Genomic DNA, 19,777 nt, shown 5'->3' with positions numbered 1-19,777 from the left:
CACTGTTAGGTTTCTGTGATTCATTTTCAGTCATTTTAAGCTCTTTTTTTTTGTGATTTCAAGATGTTTTTCTTGAGTAAATCATGAGGCTTTTGTTTTGATATCCCAAAGGAAGAGTTGCTTATAGATGTTTGAATGAAACCTTTTCATTTTTTACTGATAAAACAATCTTTCTTCCAAGTCGGCCCTTCCCCGCTGTCCACAGAGATACAGTTAAGTTGAAGATGCGCCAGCGGTGTAAAACACAGTTTGACGGATGCTGAAAGAGCTCAAAACGGACGCATGAAGCGTCACGGGGGGACCAGACAAAACCATCTTACCATCTTTCCTCTATAACAAGATGAGGAGTTGGTCTGAATCATGAGATCTTGAGAGTTTGGAAACCTGTCAGGGCGATTTATTGAGTTGTATTGAGAAGACGGTGGACAAAGAGAGCGTAGTGAGTCAGGAAGGGCTATTGTCCATGCTGTGTGGGTGTGGAGAGTGAGAGCAACGAGGCATGGCTTGCTCACTCTCCTCTTGGTATAATCTGTGTGTGTGTGTGCTTCCCAGGACAAAAGCTGGGGAGTTGGCTGACCGGTCATCAGATGTCTCTTTTACTTTCTAAATGCAGCAGGAGAGAGTGGAGCTAATTACCATCTCAATAGCCGCGCTTGTGTGTGTGTGTGTGTGTGTGTGTGTGTGTGTGTGTGTGTGTGTGTATTTGAGTGAGTCAGGCAATAGTTAAAAAGTAATTCTCACCCTCGACCGCTGAACGGGCAAATTCCCGTCTCATCTTGGCAACTCAGGTGAGATGTCAATCACCGTTCGATATAACATCTACCTATAAATGCCTTTGATCTACTGTGTGTCTATTTATCAAATGTCTGGGGTGTTCTGATACTTTTCTGACACTTTGGCTCCTACCATCAAACTCTGGCTTCAGCTTCACAGAGTAATTGCAACCAGACTGAGAGAGATGTTCAGCGATTAAAGACACCTACCTATCTTCTTAGAAAGCAAACAAACAGGATGTTACTGAACCCTCTAAACAGACTGTGTGTGTGTGTCTGCTAATAAAGCACACAGACCACTGGCTGACTTAGAGACTCCCCAGCTCGCAAAGACAAACACCCTCCACGTGCAATCACACACACATACACACAGACACACACACAGCTTCCACCTTAAAAGGGAAGTGTCTGTTTGAATTCATGACTTCTCTCCCTCCATCTCTCTTTTTCTGTCTCTGGAGCGAAGTTCCACACTCCACACTGGGACAATCCTCCAAAAGCAGTCTGAACACATTGTTTTTTGGCATGGTAATCAGCCACCCTACACACACACTGACACACAGACACACACTCAGTCAAACAGAAACGCTCAGTGAGGTTTTAAACAAGTCTCTAACCCAATGTGTGGTCCTTCTCCTCATCCTCCTCCTTCCCCTGCTGCTGCTGCTGTGGGTCCTGAACTCATCTGGGCCTGAAAACATATTTCTGCTGCTGATCCTTCAGCCACAATGACGCTTATAACCCAAAATAGATGCTTAGGTGGATTCACAGGACGGACTAAAGGAGTCTCCGTGGTTTTGTCACCATAACACACGAAGGTTGTTTTATTCGCGGACCTTCAGCTGCTCTGACTGACGCTCTCCTCTGTGGAATCAGGAGATCAGCCGTCAGTCAGGCAGTCTGGATGAAGCTTTTGAAATCTTCTCGTAATTTGTTGCCCATTGTTGTACTTGTCGCTCATGCGAGCAAGTCTCCTCTCATTCAACGTGTTCCAGATGTAACAATCACCTCCTGTGAACCATTAAGCCAATTAGTAGCTTGCCGAAACAAATGTTTATTCCACGTGAAATTATGCCGTGATTAAGCGGGGACGGTGATTTAACAGTTTAAAAAAAAAAATCTTTTTTATTCGCGAGACTGAAAAGCTTTCTTTCTGGTGCTTCAAAAATACGATATGCTGGCTCTGCCGATTCTTAAAACAGCTTACTTTTCAGAGAGCTGATGCAGACACTTTCCACCAGAAGGAAAAAAGTGAAAGAGCCGCAGCCTTTTCCAGTTCAGAAAAAGCCGTCGATATTTTGATTTCAGCATGCTTTTGATTTACTGCGCAGCCTTGCTCTGTATGCTCAGCAACACGCAGGAATCCCATCCCGTGTCTAATTGGCAGGATGGTATTTCCTCAGCAGAAGAGGGGAGTGGGATTTTCTGGGAGGGAGGCGAGGAGGCACGGAGGAGGGGAGGGCTGGCACCCCTCAACCCCTCGCAGAGGGGGGTTAGAAGGGACTCGACAGATAACCCTGCCCTGCACGGATATGCAGTCGCTGTAGTGGAAACTGGTTTACAATAACATCTTAGCACAACTCAGCAGCTACAGTGTCATGCCCACCTGTCAGACACGGAGGCTAACTGCGAGGGGAATCTCTCCGGGAGCCTATAAATACACGAGCGTGATCCGCCTTGCTTGCTTCATGTTTGATAACAGATTTCAAAGTGTGGCTGGAGAAATCCCACCAACACAGACGGGGTAGAGATCAGTCAAAGGAAGAAGGTTGTTTCCGCAGGCACACAAAGTGTCACATTGTCAGCAGGTATATTCTTCCCCATTGCGGCTGCAGCCCTTAAGGTAAGACTCAAACTCAGTGATATGGTGCAAAATATTGTGCAAAAAGCACAAGCTAACATAGGAAGACCGTCCACTTTTTGGTCTGGAGCTGGGATTTCCCCTATTATTATTATTATTATTATTATTATTATTATATTGTTTTTCTAATTAGGGTGGATATGGTGACCCAGAATCCTCCCTTAAGTTACGCTGCAATAGGCCTAGGCTGCTTCTCATGATGCTGTGAGTCTCCTTCACTCATCTGTTTTCCACTCACTTTGTGTTTATACACTGCTCTACATTTCATTATTAGTCATTATTAATGTCTGTCTCACCCCCAACCATTCCCCATGCCCCTCGATGGGCCTGGTTCTGTTGCAGGTTCCTTCCTGCTAAAAGCAAGTTTTTCCTTCCCACTGTCACCAAGTGCCTGCTCATAGGGGTTCCTATGATTGTTGGGGTCTACAATATAAAGCGCCTAAATAAAACGTAACTGAATTGGAATTTTCAAGATTTTCTCATAAACTTCTTAGTGCGCTCACGTCTTTCTGGCTCATGGATCTGTGCTGCAGGTTGGAGAAGCATGACTGTGGCTCCTCTATCAGCTATGTTGAGTACAACAGCAATTAGCTGGAGCACGACACAGTGCAGTGCTGATCGCCACGGCACAAGTCTCTTCAGCGCTCAGACACCGATCTGGGAAAAAAAAGGGGGGGTCTAATTGTGTAATTGTATAATTTGCCCTCACTGACGCCTGCGAGCACACAGGCAGATTTCATTACAGATTACACTGGGGCTCTTTGAAGGCACACTGCCCTGGAGGGCCTGCGGGGACTCAAGGCAAACAGAGCAGGAGGAATGGCGGCTGTGGAGCAGCGTAGCGTGGCCCGGCGTCCAGCTCTCTGCTCTCCTGCCAGGGTAAACAAGGAGGCTGCATAGCTCAGGAGCACAGCACAGATTAACCCTCCCACCCTCGTTCACATACACGCTGCCCTTTTAGTTCGCACAGGCTCCAAGTGTGTTCGCTGCTTTCCATGCTGCAAAAAATACTCACACACTCAATTCGCATTCATCGTGTGAGGGCGGACGGCTGTTCAAAAATTGCTCACTTTGTATTTGCCCATCTGTCAGCGCAGCATCTTCAGGGCACTCCATTTTAAAATGTTTTTTCAAGTTTTTACGCATATTTTGAGAGATCAAACGTCAGGTCTGAGAGATTCGAGTGGTAGGTTCTTGCGCACTCATTGCTGAAGTTGGCATCGCTCTGGTCACTTTACACAAGTTTTGTGACTGCAAAAATAGTCCACAGACAGCAAAGTCCTTGAAACCACCTTGGCTCTCCAACAGTTTTCTTTAGGGCCATGCTCTAAAGATCATGTAGGTCATCATACAGGTAGGGCCTCTTCCTCCCCACTTCAAGCGCTCTTAACTCCTGGGTCGGACCGCACTCGTCCTTGAATGCAACCTTCAGCTTGTTCTGAAATCCACCTGCAAAACTGCGTGACGACATCCACATCCTATTGAGAAAACCTCTCATACGAGCACCTGGCAAATGAATCAAGACTGTCTCTGTGTTGGTTTCTGCTAAATTTGTGTCTCCAAGACCATAAAATTGCAAAGATGACAAACACAGAAATACATGTTGAAAACAATGCACACCACGCTGTTTCAGCTGCAAAGGTACCGCTAATTAATTTGGACATGTGTTGCACAGAGGAGGCCACCTGTTTCCCTGATATCTTTGTTCACTCTCAATATCTCAAAATGCTGCTGAGGCTAACAAAAGAAGCCTACCGACAGCAACAATGCAACTCTCATTGATGAATAATTACTCAGTAAATATTTTAGTTCCCCAGCTGGAAACTTTTTCTTAAAGTGGTCAGGTTAATGCTGCCTCCTTTCCTTGTTTCCTGCGCCCTCTCTTCTCATTAATTAATACCCCGACATTTTCACCATCTCCACATATCTGTTATCGTCTGCTTTCGGGGACTCTGTCTGGTTGTGTGGTTTGTCACATGGCTCCTTCCTGCTACAGCTGGCTAATTAGCATTGGCTTTGCGGACATTAAGCGGCGATAGGGGTTTAAAGTTTCTGGGCTAATCCCTCTGCTTTTGGTCAGGAAATCAGAGCCTTATATGTCATGAGGTAGACTTACTTTAAGAGATTAAGTCTGGCAGTCTGAGGCTATTTACCGGCATTCAGGATGTCTGCCGTAAGCTGTTACCGCCTCTGCCACTTCAGCCTGTTTTGAAAAAACACACTGCAGGCTTTCACTGCGACGTGAAGCTGTGCATTCAGAGATTTTACGCTGGAGCTGTTAGCAAGCTTTTCCAAAGCGGCCTGCACTACAAAGACCGCATCGGGAAGTTTTCTTTAAGAAACGTATTTATTTTGTTCATTTTTTCTATCTCTCTGGATAAAAGCAATCAATTAAATCAATTCTAATTGAAGTCGAACTGAATCAAGTCTGAAAGATTAAAAGTCAAACATGAAAACGAAGCAATATTAGGTTTGAGTCTCTCACACATATTGAGTAGGTTGAATAGTTTAAATGTTGATATTGACAGAAGTAAAACATTTGTAAGATGACCTCAGATCAAACATTTAGAAACTGGTATAAGATGCAACTAAGTTCCCCAGAATCATTAAATGAGCACCATCTTAATTCCAGATCACTTTAAAAAGCATTATTCTTATTCTTATTTATTTTTTGGACACACCTAGTTGCTGTTGGTTCTGGAGTGGCCACATTTATATTTCCGTGGAATAGCTTTGCTTGTTTTTCACATGATTTTAGAACATTTAAAATTTCTTGTTTCTCTTGAACACCAGTTCATCTCCCCTTCCCGATCCATCTCTCGCCATGCAATCGTTGTAGCTGGATAACAAACGATTGGGTGAACTGTTAATGATGACCACGGGGCACTGAGAGTTTCAGGAGCGGCAGTATGTCCCACAATCATTGCCTCAGCTTCAGTTTTATTTTAGTTTGAGCTGAGTGTGACGACGTTTGATTTGGTTGGATCTTTGTAGCGACTTTCACAAAGGGGCTTTGATTTCGGCTGGGCGTGCGCCTGTCGCTCTGTCACTGAAACAGTTGCGCATTTTGCTTTTGGCACCAATTTTGTTGAGTGGTTAAGGGTGGACTGGGAGTTGGTTCAACATATCATGGTCTGTTTGACATCGTTAGCATGTTTTGGGCTTTCACTTTTATACAGTCTGCTGACTCCCCCTTTTTTCGTCTCTGCATCCTACACTCTATCTTTTACCTTTCACTTACATCCCATTGTCTTCCCTTTATTACTGTAGTTCCATCAACTCTTTCCTCTCATTTTTTAGATTCGTCTCTGACTGTCAGCACCTCACCTTCTGCTGTCTCGCTCCGTATGGTACAACAAAGGCAGCACAGTGTGGCGTCTGGCTGGTCGAGAGCTTGCCGAGAGGGGTGGAGGTGCTTTCTGTCTCTCTGGAGTCATGCTAGCTGACAGAATAGAGCGTGTAAAGTGTGTGCAGCCAGTGAAAGCCATCCCTCCTCGTTCTTTGTTCACCTACACCTGAACTCCGCAGGTCTCTGAATGCCAAAACAGCTCACATCACAAAAGAGCAGTGAGAAGGGCTGTTACCTGCTGGAGAAACAGCAGCCTTTGATCTGTGCGACAGTGGCATTTAGTTTTGTGCTTGTGGGGGAAGGTTTAATGCGAGCGATTATAAGAGCCATATAATGTCAATTACAGATATACAACTCTGATTACGCTCATACAAGCCTGCATAAATCCATTTGTAGTCACACAGTGGCCCATAAAAGCAACTTTGTGGGGACGTGCTGTTGCTCCTGCAGATGAACTCTTTTATCACTATGACAAATGAAATGAGTTTAAATTGTAAACTGCACATTAACTTCTGAGGATAAAAGTGCAAGTGTGGTGTAAATAATATGAAGAGCTCATTTATGTACGACATAGGGAATTTATAACTTTATAAATATCTGACACAGGACCTTAAAGATGCATTTGGCCCTTCAGTTCCTCCAAGCCTCATCAGAAATGGTGTTGATGTCTGATGCCATTTTGGTTGCTGGGGGATTCCCATGATGCATTGAGTATTTCTTCTTTAGTCACCTTTCTCACTCACTATGTGCTAATAGACATCTCTGCATTGAATCACACTTGTTATTCATCTCTGGCTCTCTTCCACAGCATGTCTTTCATCCTGTCTTCCTTCTCTTCTCTCTTCCTTCTCTCTCTCAATGAGCCTGGTTCTGCTGGAGGTTTCTTCCTGTTAAAAGGGAGTTTTTCCTTCCCACTGTCGCCAAAGTGCTTGTTCAAAGGGGGTCATTTGATTGTTGGGTTTATCTCTGTGTGTATTATTGTAGGGTCTACCTTAAAATATAAAGTGCCTTGAGGCGACTGTTGTTGTGATTTGGCGCTGTATAAATAAAACTGAATAAAATTGAATTTTTATGGAATGAAACAGAGGAAAAAACTGAGGTATGGCAAATTACACAAGAACTTTACTGGCAGTCGGTGGCAACAGGTCTCATGGTGTAATGAATCCAAATTTAAAACTTTTCGGTTCAAATTTACATCATATATATGGAGCAGGTGAGGACAGAGGGATGTGTAGAGCTAAAGCACGGTGGAGGCTCTGTCATGTTTAGGGCTGCATTTCAACCAGTGCTGTTGGAGATCTTATCAAAATTGATGGAGCTTTAAAAGCAGAAAAGTACCATCAGGTTTTGACCCACCATGCAGTGCAATCTGAAAAGTGTCTGAATTGCAACAGCTTCATTTTCAGCATGACAATGAACCCAAACACACTGCCAATCCAATAAAAACATGCCTGAATATAAAAACACACAGTAGACCCCTATCAGTTATTGATCTCAGCATTACTGAAGCAGTGTGGAATCATCTTTACAGAGAACAGAACAAACCAAAGAACCTTGAAGAACCTTAAATGTCCTTGAAGAACCCTGGAGAACCATTTATGAAGACTGCTTAAAGAAAGCTTGACTAAGAGAGTTCAATCGGCATTGCAGAGTAAAGGTGTTCATAATAAATATGGACTTAAGCTATCATTCTACAAACTCTATTGTTGACCTATGTTCTGTGTTTCCACATATGTTTGAACATGTTTCAAGAAATCGCTGTACCCATTTACCATTTTCCTTGCAAACTATAAAGAGATGAGGACTGGTTCAACACTCTTGCACAATACTGCATTTCCTGATGAGAGACGTATCATACTTTCTGATTGTGAAATGTGGTTTAAGAAAAGAATTCACCATTTTCATTACCTGCACCTTCAGGGTCTTCATCATAATCTTCATCATCACCAGACGACAGAGAATCTGACGAAAGAAAATACAAAAAAAAGAGTTTAATTAATTATTAATTTATGGCTGGAATGAAATTATTTCATTTAAAATAATATAAATGAGCAATAATTCATTTTAAAAAATACAGCAGTTGTATGAGAAAACACATAATACAGTGTATTTTCTTATACAACTCCTTGAACTATTTTGCATTTTGGATAAGAAGGAAATTACATGTGGAAAGTTTGTAGACCAGAATGTATTTTATGCAACAAGAGGGAGATAAAGGGAAAAGGGGGTGTTCACAACCAAGCACGAGTAGACAAACAAGCACAAAGACACACACACACACACACACACACACACACACAGATGCATGAATGCATATTAAAGCTGTTCATTCAGAAACTCATGAATGAGCCCACCGTTCTCTGTAGCGTGGCAGCTCTCTCAGATATTGCAATCCAAACATTTCCACAGACGGTACAAATAAGAGGGTCATTAGTGTCGCTGAGACGCACTTGCACAAGAGTGTGCGCACATGTGCTGATACACGCACAAAAACTATTCTTTCTAGCTATCTCTGCAACACACACTGACCCTAACTCTTGCTAACGGTTAGCGCGCCGGTTTACGCCAAATTACTTTCCATCTTGCTCTCCATCTTGTTTAGGTTTGCTGTATCACACGTTTTCACTCCGCTGCTGTAATTATTTTCGATGTGACCTCAACGTTTTCTGGTTCAGCTCCACGGGTCTGGTTAATGAGAGCCAGCTGTTACCTCGACAACTCAAACTGCTCCTGGAACTAGCAGGTTTTGTTTCTATTATTGGACACCTCAGCCCACAACTCCACTCTGCTAGTGCTTTGCACCTTAGAAGCAAGGCAGCAGTTACAGTTGACTGACGGATCAGACGGGTGCCAGCACTGTATCAGTAAACCAAGTATTTAACACACTATAGTGGTTGTCAAAATGAATTACATAATAGAAAACTTTGGAATAAAAGAGAGAAATAATAGAGAAAAGCAGGCACATGTATTTTAGTGCACTGATAAAGCTCTAAAGCCTTCTGCCTCAATAGATGAAAGGATTAGTTTAGCTTTAGCATACAGTTAGGATACAGTGTAGCCATAGACTGGACATAAAGGATGGACGTAACCACCTTAAACATTTTGACAGCTGCCATCTTGTTATCTGTGGAATCAGACATCACGTGAAAAGGTTGACCGACAAAGTAGCCACATCGTAAATCCCAGTTTATTGTCTATTTTACTGTATTCGGATCGATTTTGTTAACGCTATATTAAACAGCACTTGAAACAAGTGATGGAGTCCATAAACTCGTAAGAGTTTAAACCATTTAATCATTAGTCATAAGTCTTTTGTCATGCCCATCACCCCCAACGGTCGCAGCAGTTGCTGCCTGTGTCTGAGCCTGGTTCTGCTGGAGGTTTCTTCCTGTTAAAAGGGTTTTTCCTTCCCACTTTCGCCAAGTGCCTACTCATAGGTGGTTACCAGATTCTTGGGGTTTTCTGTGTATTATTGTAGGGTCTTTAGCTTGCAGTATAAATCACCTTGAGGCAACTCTTATTGTGATTTAGCGCTTTATAAATAAAACTGAATTTTTGTCAATAAGTAATTCACGCACTCCTTTGTAGAAACCTCAGTTTGTAGTTGTACTTGTTGCATGTGTGCTGTGTGTGTACAGTGAGATTTGGCCCCTTTCTACTGCCTGGAAGCTGTCCAAGTGCTAAATCTGATACCGCCCCTAAATTTCTGACACCTTGCTCAAATATTTGAGGGAAAACACAATAGTCCATGTGTGTTTTAGATAAAACGGAGGCTCTATGTTTAAAGTAGAGGGAGGAGAATCGGCGGTATAAGGGGGGAAAAAACAGGATACTGAAACGCATACTGGAAGAAGTCTGGCTTCTTGAGTAATTTAAACATGCACGGGGAGCCGAAACAATATGAAATGTCAGACATTAGTGTGAAATGAACTGGCAGCCTGTGCAACACCTGAGACATGTTAAGTGGAGGTGGAACCAGCTTCAGTTATCTCTATTTATCAACTTCTTCATAAAAAAAGTCAGATTTTAAAGGAGAACGCCTCTTATTCTTCCTTTTAAGTCACTGATGAAGGTACTGTGTTTGCACAGTGTCCTGGTGTGCAGTTTGGAGCTGATACGAAGATCCGGGAGGAGAACCTGCCCACCTCTGTGTGTGTGTGTGTGTGTGTGTGTGTGTGTGTGTGTGTGTGTGAGAGGAGGTGGGGTGAGTGAGCTGAGAGTGAACTCTCTCATTTCTTGCCACCCCATCTGCTTTCAATGATGAAATGTTTCAAGCTAATTGCTTTCTAATTAGTTGTCAATAACAGGCTCAGTTGGTGTCCATGAGTTTTACGGGTAAATGCGGCTCCACTTTTAAGCACACACACACACACACACACACACACAGAGCCTCCCCCACCCCCTACACAAGCATTCCTATTAGAGCTCCGCTTGCATCGCACACTTGTTTAAAATGTTTCCCATCCCCTCGCCGGATAATGAATTTCACCTTTGACTATGCATCAGGAGGTGGGAATCTGTGTGAAGCTTGGCTGGGTGTTAGCTGGTGAAAGCCTGTACCGGTATGCTGGATATGTGCTTGTGTGTGTGTTGGTGTGTGTGTGTGTGTGTGACAGGCAGATGACATGGAGCTGAAACTGAGCAGGAGTAGCAAATAATAGAAATTTCCTCCTGAGCTAAGTTTTCAGTGTTTCTCTATAAACAGCTGTCATGTAGAGACAGCGCTACTGTAACTGTTTGAGTATATTTGTTGATAGAAAATACTTTCAGACTCGGTTTGTCTGTCAGACAGGCAGAACAACCGAGACAGGTCGGATTTCAGAGAGCTCTGCGAGGTGCAGCCAAAGCGCCTGTTTCTGCTGGAGCTCTGCTAGTAACTCAACTATCTTACAAATATTGTGGGTCTCGTATCCTATTTAAAGCTCAACAGTTAAAGTATCTGCCTTCCACTTTTGCATTTAAATATAAGGCTAGATGCCCCTACTTAAAGTTTTCAGATACTCAACAACTTTTGTCTTTTCTACACACTTTCCCCACGCTCTCACCTGTCACCCTGATGGTGTAGTTGCTGAGCAGCGTGTTGCTCCGGGCGAGGTGGCACGAGTAGACCCCGGAGTCGTCATACGACACATTGATAATGCGGAGTATCCTCTGGCCCAACCGTATCCGGTTGCAAGGCACAAGTCCAGCGCCGTCTTTTAACCACACAATAGGCTCCGTGTGGTCTTCCTGCTCTTCCGGGTCACATGACATTTCCAGAGTGTCCCCGATGCCCAGAACATAGTCCTCCAGGAAGGCCGTCTCGCTGGATACAGGGTCTGCAAACAAAAAAAGAAGGAATGGTTTATGTAAGAAGAAATTTTTAATAAATGCAATCAACTTCATGCACGGGGTCAGTATTTAGCCTCACCTCTAAGTCAAAAAACAATCTGATAATAAAGCAAGATCGGACACCTCTGCCCATATCAACCTTCAAAAAAGCAATAAAGTAGCAGAATTAAGTAATTTGACCCTGAGAGTCAGAAAAGTGCAACTTTTTTTTAATTGTCGAGTATGCAGATCTCTGTGGAAATGACCTCCCCACCCTCACCCCTCCCTCCCTCGTCTCCACGCCTCCTCCTCAGCTGGCCCTGGTCAAACACCAGCTCATTTACTCCGCGAGCTCTGTGAGCCAGCTTGGTTAGAGCCAAGGAAAAATCAACATGTTTACAAGCCTTGCTAAGGATGCCAGCCTCCACTGGAGGACGGTGGAGACATGGAGGGACACGTCTGGATAAACAAACTCTGGCTCCCCTCGTGTCTCCTGCAGTCCCCTCATTAGAGATGTCTTCTTATTCTGAACTTAATCACACGTCATCACCCATTGCAGAGACACAAGAAAGATGGCCTTATGCGCCCACTGGTTTATTTACTAGCTTATTTAAGCAAACACACTTTAAAAAACACACACATTTAGGACACTTACGAGGACGTCACAGACGCTTTCACACACGCGGGAATGTAGCCACTGTAAAAGTCTTCGAATGAGCTGCTCAGGCAACAGAGTACACAACGCACACTTGTTTGCTCGCACAAGTGCACACCCACCCACCCATGGGAAACAGTGAATGAGGTGTGTTAAGAGTGTGATTTGCGATGGCAAATACACCCACTGTTGACCTGCTAAAAGGGCAACGATGTTACTCAAGCAGCGATCGTGAACGCAGCCCTCTGGAGAAACGCTCCATGATTTTAAAAAAAGGCCAATTAATTTACTAACTATCACCCTGATATTAAACTTAAACAAGTAACGCACAAAGCAACTTCAGCCATTAGATAAATGTGTTGGAGTCAACAAGCCCAACGCATTTCTCCCATGTAGCGCGGATCATGAATAAAATGAACGGGACAGATGATTTGTGCGTCTTTTTCTCTGTCTTATTGCATCCATCGACCCATTAAAGAATCCTGGAGATATTAAGTCAATGTGCTGAACGCCGCTGTGTAGTTCTCTGCGTAGCCTCTGGCTTTGACAGCCGCATTTACAATGCTTTTTGTTCAAACAAAAAAAAAGGTCCATTCAGGTGAAGAAAAACACTGAGGCAACAGTGCCGAACGCATAAATCCAAGCCCAGCATGAATGAATGAATGAATGGCTATGGAACAAAGGCAGAATACAGGCCACAGAATATCTCCAGGTCTTAAAACATGGGAAATTTGGGTTTATGACATAGATATAATAATCTCCAGAGACTCATAGCTCACTTGTGCTTTATGGAAGGCGAGCGCTCGAGCACAACCTCGTATGGCAGCTCTGAATGAGCAGCAGCAGCAGCTAGAAGTGTTTCTTTGTATGAGGCACTGACTTGGTTTAGAACCATTTTTATTCCTTGCACACAATAATGTGCAACCATTCAAAGAGTCTCACTTTTATGTGCTAAAGTTTTGATATATATACAAAAGGATTGGCCAATATTAGCATACAGGCTTAAAACATGCCACAAAGTTGCCCTTCTTTCCAGAAAACTGGTAATATTCATAATGTGTACAAATCTACTCTAAGCAGATTATGGCTTTAGTGGAGAAAAATCTGGATTAAGCAGTAAAGTTTATTTAATTAGGATTTGTTAATAGCAAGGCGAGGCGAGGCGTTCATGTGATCCAGCTTGCAAAACAATACTTTTTTCCTTTTTCACTTTGATCCTGGGGAAAATGGATAGGACAAACATTTGCACACCACTTGGATGTTTACACCACCAGAGGCTAAACAAATGCAATTTACAGAAAGAGCAAAACAAAGAAAAAATATACTTCTTGGACGTTAAGGGAGGAAAAAACCCTCAATTTTTCAGATGTTGCACAAAGGAGCAAAGAACCCTTTTCTTAGTCACTATCAATGACCAAATATGTGTTTCTTTCTCAGATCCTGCACTTTGAAATGCAGATTTGGAAAGTGCTTTGAATAAAAAGTGGATTTTTGGTTTGAAAAAGCCTCACGCCGTGCCGGCTGCACAACCTCTCAGGACAGATGTACCAGCCGGTGAGCTCGGGTGGAGACCCGGGTCTCCACGCTGCACCTTTCAAGTGAAACTTCTCCTACGTGAAGTGATGTGTTTGATCACACTGACAAGAGACGGCTCTTTGAGCGGCAATAAAATGTGCTCGTGGTGGTGAGTCACAGAGAAATATTCCTTAATTAGCAGCTGATAACCTAAAGAAAAAAAAATCCGGCTGCTGTGTGCCTAGCTGTGGAAGAATGGGGTTTTAATAGGCAGCGTCTGGGTGGGTGCTTATGGAAGTGACTAAATGTGAAGCAGGGTGTTGCTCGGGCACTTTTTTCCTGCATACAAGTTAAGATAAGAAACGAATCAAAGGTAGTTTGATTCATTTCATTCAGCAGAATGAAATAAAACTCTGCCACAGCGTCTCACGTGGTTCCCTGCATCTGAAAGAGTGAGGCCTAATAATCTGAAATGAGTCCTTGAAAGACCACAGGAAGCTTTCCCAGAAACCTTAGCAGGAGCCGAGGAAGTACAGCGCTACTCAGACTAAAGAATAATTGGCTACTTTGAAAAAAAAATCATAATGCAGACTTTCAAAATAAATTTAGATATTAAACACGAGTTCTGATGAAAACGCAGGGAAAATCATCAAACCAGAGGCGATTCATCCAGAGCACAACTATCCTGCTGACAGCATCCAGTCTAGATCAGGGGTCGGGGACAAACTCATTTCACATACAGACCACTTTGATCCTTAGTGAATGGAAGCCCGTTTCCGCCATTAAATAAAAACAAAAAAGCTAGTATCCATAACTCGAAATTTCGAGTTAGCTCTGCCAATCCAAAATATACGTGAATGAGGTCGCTTTCTTGTTACCCGGAAGCATATCGCGCAGAGGAACGCGCACTCAAAAACGGACCCCAACAAATTGGCGCTTTTGCGAATACGTTTGCTGATAGTAACACCATGTGATTCAGCTAATAACACAGGGATTTCATCATTTGTGAAGCCAGGCTGAAAACACTCAGCAATCTGTGCATTCACGACTGGATGTAATACCGGTAGCTTAGCTGTAGCATTTGTAGCTGAGGGCTTCAGCTAACGGGTAACAAGGAAATGACGTCATTCACGTAGATTACTGATTGGCAGCGCTAACTCGAAATTTCGAGTTGCTTTTCTCAAAATTTTGAGTTAATAAATCGAAATTTCGAGTTAATATGTCGAAATTTCGAGAAAGTAACTCGAAATTTTGAGTTATGGATCCTTTTTTTTAGTGGCGGAAACAGGCTTCCATATTAGTGAAACTCCCCTTTCTGTCAGTGTAAAGAAGTTTAACAACACAGTCAATCACTGAGATATCCTAGATACAAGAAAAAGAAGTGCAATTTCAACAGTACACCTCAGTTTTTTTAAATGATAAATGCTGTAGTAAGAAATCTGTCAGCACGACTCTCAAACTGTAAGAAACAAATGCGTTGAGTTACAGAAGAAGTGTATCCAATAGATACACTGTGTAATCTTTGGTACCGCATGAATGGTCATATGGGAGGTCTTTATCAGTAAAGATAAAGCTATAAAAGTTACGAAAATACAGTTAAATGTTGAAAATGAGTGCCTTCTTTCACATTTACCGAAGCTCTCCAGTTGGACGTCTTTGCAGGGACGATTCTGGGTCCTGGTGTTTGACACCCCTGATCTAGATCTTCCTGCCGTGTGTGTCTGTGTGTGTGTTTGAGGGTGGAAATCTCCCAACGGAACCTGCAGCCAGCTGGAAGCAATGTGTGATGTGTGTTTTTGAGTGTGTGTGCTAGAGTGGATGTGGGTTCTGATATGTGTGCGTATATTTGTGCAGTACAGGCTGGACAGTCACTCCATAAATCAAGAGACCCCTGCCCTCCTGGCCCTTCTAACCCTCGCGGCTCAATATCATAACAAATAGCCCTTCAGAATAATATAAAGTCTGTCTTTGAGATAGGACCGCGCGCTGTCCGCTAACGTGCCGCTCACAGACCCCATCTTTTTCTGCGCCTCTGAAGAGGTTTATTTATCCTCTACAAACTTCTCGATGAAAAGGCCTCTTTATGTGGGGGAACCTTTCCACGCCTGTCTTTCTCCCACTCGAGCGCACACACTGAAGGACTGAGCGACGGATCTCGAGGAACAGGAAGGAGTGTAGGCCAGACCGAGAAGCTGTCGCCGTGGCCGCTGTCATATCAGGACTTTTTAAGGGAAATTCTCAAGTTGTCAGCAGATCTCAAAGGTTTTCGCTCTGAGAAAGAACACGAGGTTTTGATAGAGATGTGAACAAATGCAGGCCAACATCACAAATATAAAAAACGGTGCAATCTTGAATAAGGCACGCTCCTCTCTGCCTTCTCAGTGCGTGCATGTGCATCCCTGGGCTTTCCTGTTTCTGTGGTCTGCCACCCTGTTTTCACTATATTTGTTTACATGTCTAGATCTGATTTCCCCCCCTAAATCTAAGCTTTTGACGCCAACGTCTGAGCGATGGGGGAAAAGAGGAAGATCAAGCAGGGTCGAGTCGAGCAAGAATCCTTAAGATGCGGTTTTATATTACGTTCTGTATTTGGGTGGGATGTTTCCTGATACGTATCCTTCTTGACACATTCAGAGTGAAGAGAGCATTTTCTGAAGTTCACATCCGTCAGTAAACAAGTACGTTGATGCATCACGATGCTGCATTTTGATGAATTCATTTTCTGCTCTGAAGGAGGCGAACACGTCGAGTTTCATCTTTCAGCGCTGAGAGACTAATCCTTTAAAAGTTTGGTTGTTTAAGTACCCTTCCTAACTTCCTGCTGATGATGGTCCGGGTTGATTTATGAAGCTGCTTCAGTCGGGCTGTTTTACATAAGGCAGAATCCAAACTGGTTCAAAGAGGCAAGAGGGATCGTAAATGGTGACCGATAACAGGACTCACTTTCTTCGGGGAAGGAGGGCTTAACAGGTACTTTTATTGAGCCTGGTACAAAAGCAGGAGCACATACTTTTTCAGACCATATCTGCTTCTAAACTGCTCTTGAAAGTGATGGATTCCAGATGGGCCGGGGAGACGTTCATCTTTATCAAGCGCCCTCTTTTTCCTCCTCCTCCTCCTCACTACAGCTAATAACACAACAAGGCCATGTTTCCAACATGTGCGGAGCGTGCCGATGCTAAACCAGCAGCAAACAATTTAGCAGTAAATGGTCTTTTCAAGAAGGTAATTAGTTGTTTGCTTCTACTGCAGAAAAAGGCCGGACTTCGTCTTTTTAAGCAAATACATCACTAATTCAACACAGGGCAACAAACAGGTTTTAGGATTTTACACAGAGAATGACTAACTTTTGCTGAATCTTAAGTTGTTTTCACACATATGCACGTGCAATGTTAGGAAAATGGTTTTCTACTCTACTCTAAGACTCAAGATCCCTCATTCACACACAATCATACAAGCGGTTTTTTCTATGCCTAAGCGCTTTCTATCCAACATTCACACACATCCAAGCTCTGATGAACACATCACAGAGCAACTTGGGGTTCAGTTTCTTGCCCAGGGATACTTTGGCATGCAGGCCGGAGCAGCCAGGGAATGAACCACCATGAGTGGATGACTCGCTCTTCCTCCTGAGATGTAGTCAGCCCAGATCAGAATCAGGACATGTTTTCAATTTGTTCAGCAGGAGATTTTCATAATCTCCTCAGAGAAAAGATGCATTGTATCAAATTTATCTACTAGCTAATTTTAATCTGCAGATCCTGGACAGGTCAAACAACAGACAGAAATTTATAAAAACACATCTTCAGTAAGCAAATTACACTAATATGATCACTTTTAATCACTTTTATTTAGGCTAAGGTCCTGTCTGGGTCGGGCGTGCAGGAGGAAAGACACATGACGCATGCTCGCTATGACTCCGCCAGATGCTTTACGTGCACTGTTCTCACTTTTTAAATTATCAGCCGTGATAAAGAAATCATAAACACTAAGATAAAAAAATAAAGTTACTTTGAGTTATAAAAACACTAAATTACCCTCTAAAGATATTTCCCGTAGAGCTCGATGAACGCAGACGGACAGCTTGGTTCGGACCATGATGTCCTCCACAGCAGCCCGTCTGCTCACTGTGTCCCGCCAACAGATTCTTTTACTTCTGCTTCCTATGTTGTAAATCCAGACTGGCTGCCAACCGTTTGGCAAACTCAACACCCCCACCAGACGAGCCAGCATCACATGACCTTCAAACAGGATCTGTGGAACCCCTACCCACCCCACAAACCACCCCCAACAGCAACAACAACCATCACCTCCCCTCGCCATAAAGAGCGCATTTCTCTTCCTCCATTTCACAGCTATGCCAATTGTAAATCCTGCTCATCTTAGAAAAGCTCCCCCCACACTTTGCTTTTCTCTTTTTTCGAAATGTGCTGCAAAACCGCTAATCTCTCTTTAATATGGTTTGGCCGGATGTAAATACCTTCGGACAATGCCCCTAATCTGGGCCAGCCTGACAACCTCACACCGTTGTGGAGAAGCCTGCCAGGAGGAGACTGGAGAGAAAAGAGGGATGGCTCGGTGGAGATCAAGGAGGAAGGGGGAAAGAGAGGAGAGAGAGGGGTGAGGTTTCCCCCAGCTTGTTGCCTCTATTCTTCTGTGAGCCTGAGCCGCGCCTTCTCAAAAGAGCCTCGAAAATCAAGTTAAAGATAGACGTTGCCTCTAAACATCCCGCCCCGGCCTGTGCCAGCCTTCACCCTCCCTTCCTCCTCCACCTCATCCCTCCTCGGTGGCTGGCCCTCTACTCAGTTGCGCTAACGAGCATCGGAAGCTACTGTACATACAGGGTATCCTGGCAGCGCCCAATCGTCTTTGCTCCTTTCACACCCTCATCATCACCCCCCACCTCGCCTTCATCCCTTCAGCCTCAGAATAGGACCGGGGTTTGGTCCACGGTAATTGTAATTCCAAAGACGAACTGGCCTAGTTTCAATTCAACAGACAAGTGTAAGAAGCTCGCCCCACAACGGCCAGGATGTCTGCGGAGTGTGTGTGTCTGTGTGTGTGTGTGTGGGGGCCTACTAAACAACATAATCACCCTTCCCTGAACAACGCGGAGGAACCAATCTGATTACAGCACAGCTTTGAGAGCTTTGAATTCATACGTCACAGCTTCTTACTCGAGTGTTCCTAATAGAGCGAGTAGTCGAGTAGTAGTAATTTTAGTGCCACTTTCTGGAAAGTCAAATCACTCATGATTTCCCAAAGATTTTGAGGAGGAGGGGGGCAGACCGGTACTCGGAAAACACTTAGTGAATGTGGGAAATCGGAAAAAAGGTAAAACTCGAAAAATCTGAGCAAACGCATGAAAAACAAACGTTTTTGCAAGAACTGAAAATGTAGTGTGAGAACTTTTTTTCTTTTCCTGCTTAAATCCATCAATGTTCTTCGTCTTTTACAAAACAACTCATCACGTGATTAGCAACAAGACAAATGAATGCACGCATGAACAGCTAAACATCTGGACCACAAACACGTTTACTGCACATCTGACCTGAAACAGAGTTTTAAAGGGTTCAAAGTGATGCCTGAAGGCGTCTCAGCTGATGGAAACCATCTCCGAACACACCTCAGGGAGATGCTTGATTCAAACATTAAACTTTGACCTCAACTGACCCCGACCAGGACCCTACTCTGACCTCCCAGTGTGGCAAGTGTACTTCTGATACTCTCCAGCGGCGACGACCCTCCCCCGCAAAATCTCTGGCTCGACAATGATAGCGATGTGTGTGCGTGTGTGTTAAAAAGGAAAGTGTGCCTTAACACTGATCACAGTACTCAACTCGAGCACTCAGAGACACATTTACAAAACAAGCCTAAATCCTGGATCGCTCCGTGTCTAGTCTGTTCCCCTTGGCAACGGTGCAAACTTTGATGGCGGCGTTGTGCATTCATCTGGTGAAGAAACCTACAGTAATCGTATTTACTCTCTCTCTCACTTAACAAAGAGCTGAAAATTAAAACCTCAACTGGGGTTTTGGTAATTAGCCTATCAAGCATTAACCGTGTTTAGGTGAATTCAAGTAAGCACAGTTGGAACCAGAAACATGTTGCAGGAGATAAATGTGTCCTAAGTAAACTTTAGATTGATGTCTTTTGTGTTCCTTTGGGGAATTTAATTGAAACTCAACTGATATCAAGCAGCGCATACATCAGCATTATTTGGTCTACCTTTGTTAACTCGTGTCCCAGGGTGGTTGGGGGAGTTTGCGGTGTATGTTTGCATGAGACCTGGGGTTGGGATCAGCAGGACGTGA

The 19,777-nt window shown here is 43.7% G+C and overlaps 1 protein-coding gene across 13 annotated transcripts in view; it reads right to left on the bottom strand.

Moving 5' to 3' along the window:
- fgfr3 (fibroblast growth factor receptor 3) overlaps positions 1-19,777 on the bottom strand; it is a 68,463-nt gene that overhangs the window by 32,150 nt on the left and 16,536 nt on the right. For 9 of the 13 annotated variants that reach the window (XM_082515489.1, XM_082515492.1, XM_082515495.1 and 6 more), the window contains exons 3-4: positions 11,029-11,301; positions 7,880-7,945 (exon numbers count right to left, since the gene is read on the bottom strand). In XM_082515489.1, the coding sequence (XP_082371615.1) occupies positions 7,880-7,945; positions 11,029-11,301 (339 nt within the window). The remainder of the gene's footprint in view (positions 1-7,879; positions 7,946-11,028; positions 11,302-19,777) is intronic. The other 4 variants (XM_082515486.1, XM_082515487.1, XM_082515484.1 and 1 more) reach the window with 1 other exon arrangement.

This window comes from Aulonocara stuartgranti, assembly GCF_965226115.1.
Source record: "Aulonocara stuartgranti genome assembly, chromosome: 19".
Classification (NCBI taxonomy): domain Eukaryota; kingdom Metazoa; phylum Chordata; class Actinopteri; order Cichliformes; family Cichlidae; genus Aulonocara; species Aulonocara stuartgranti.
The sequence above is the reverse complement of the archived record's forward strand: the minus strand, read 5'-3'. Positions and strand labels throughout refer to the sequence as shown.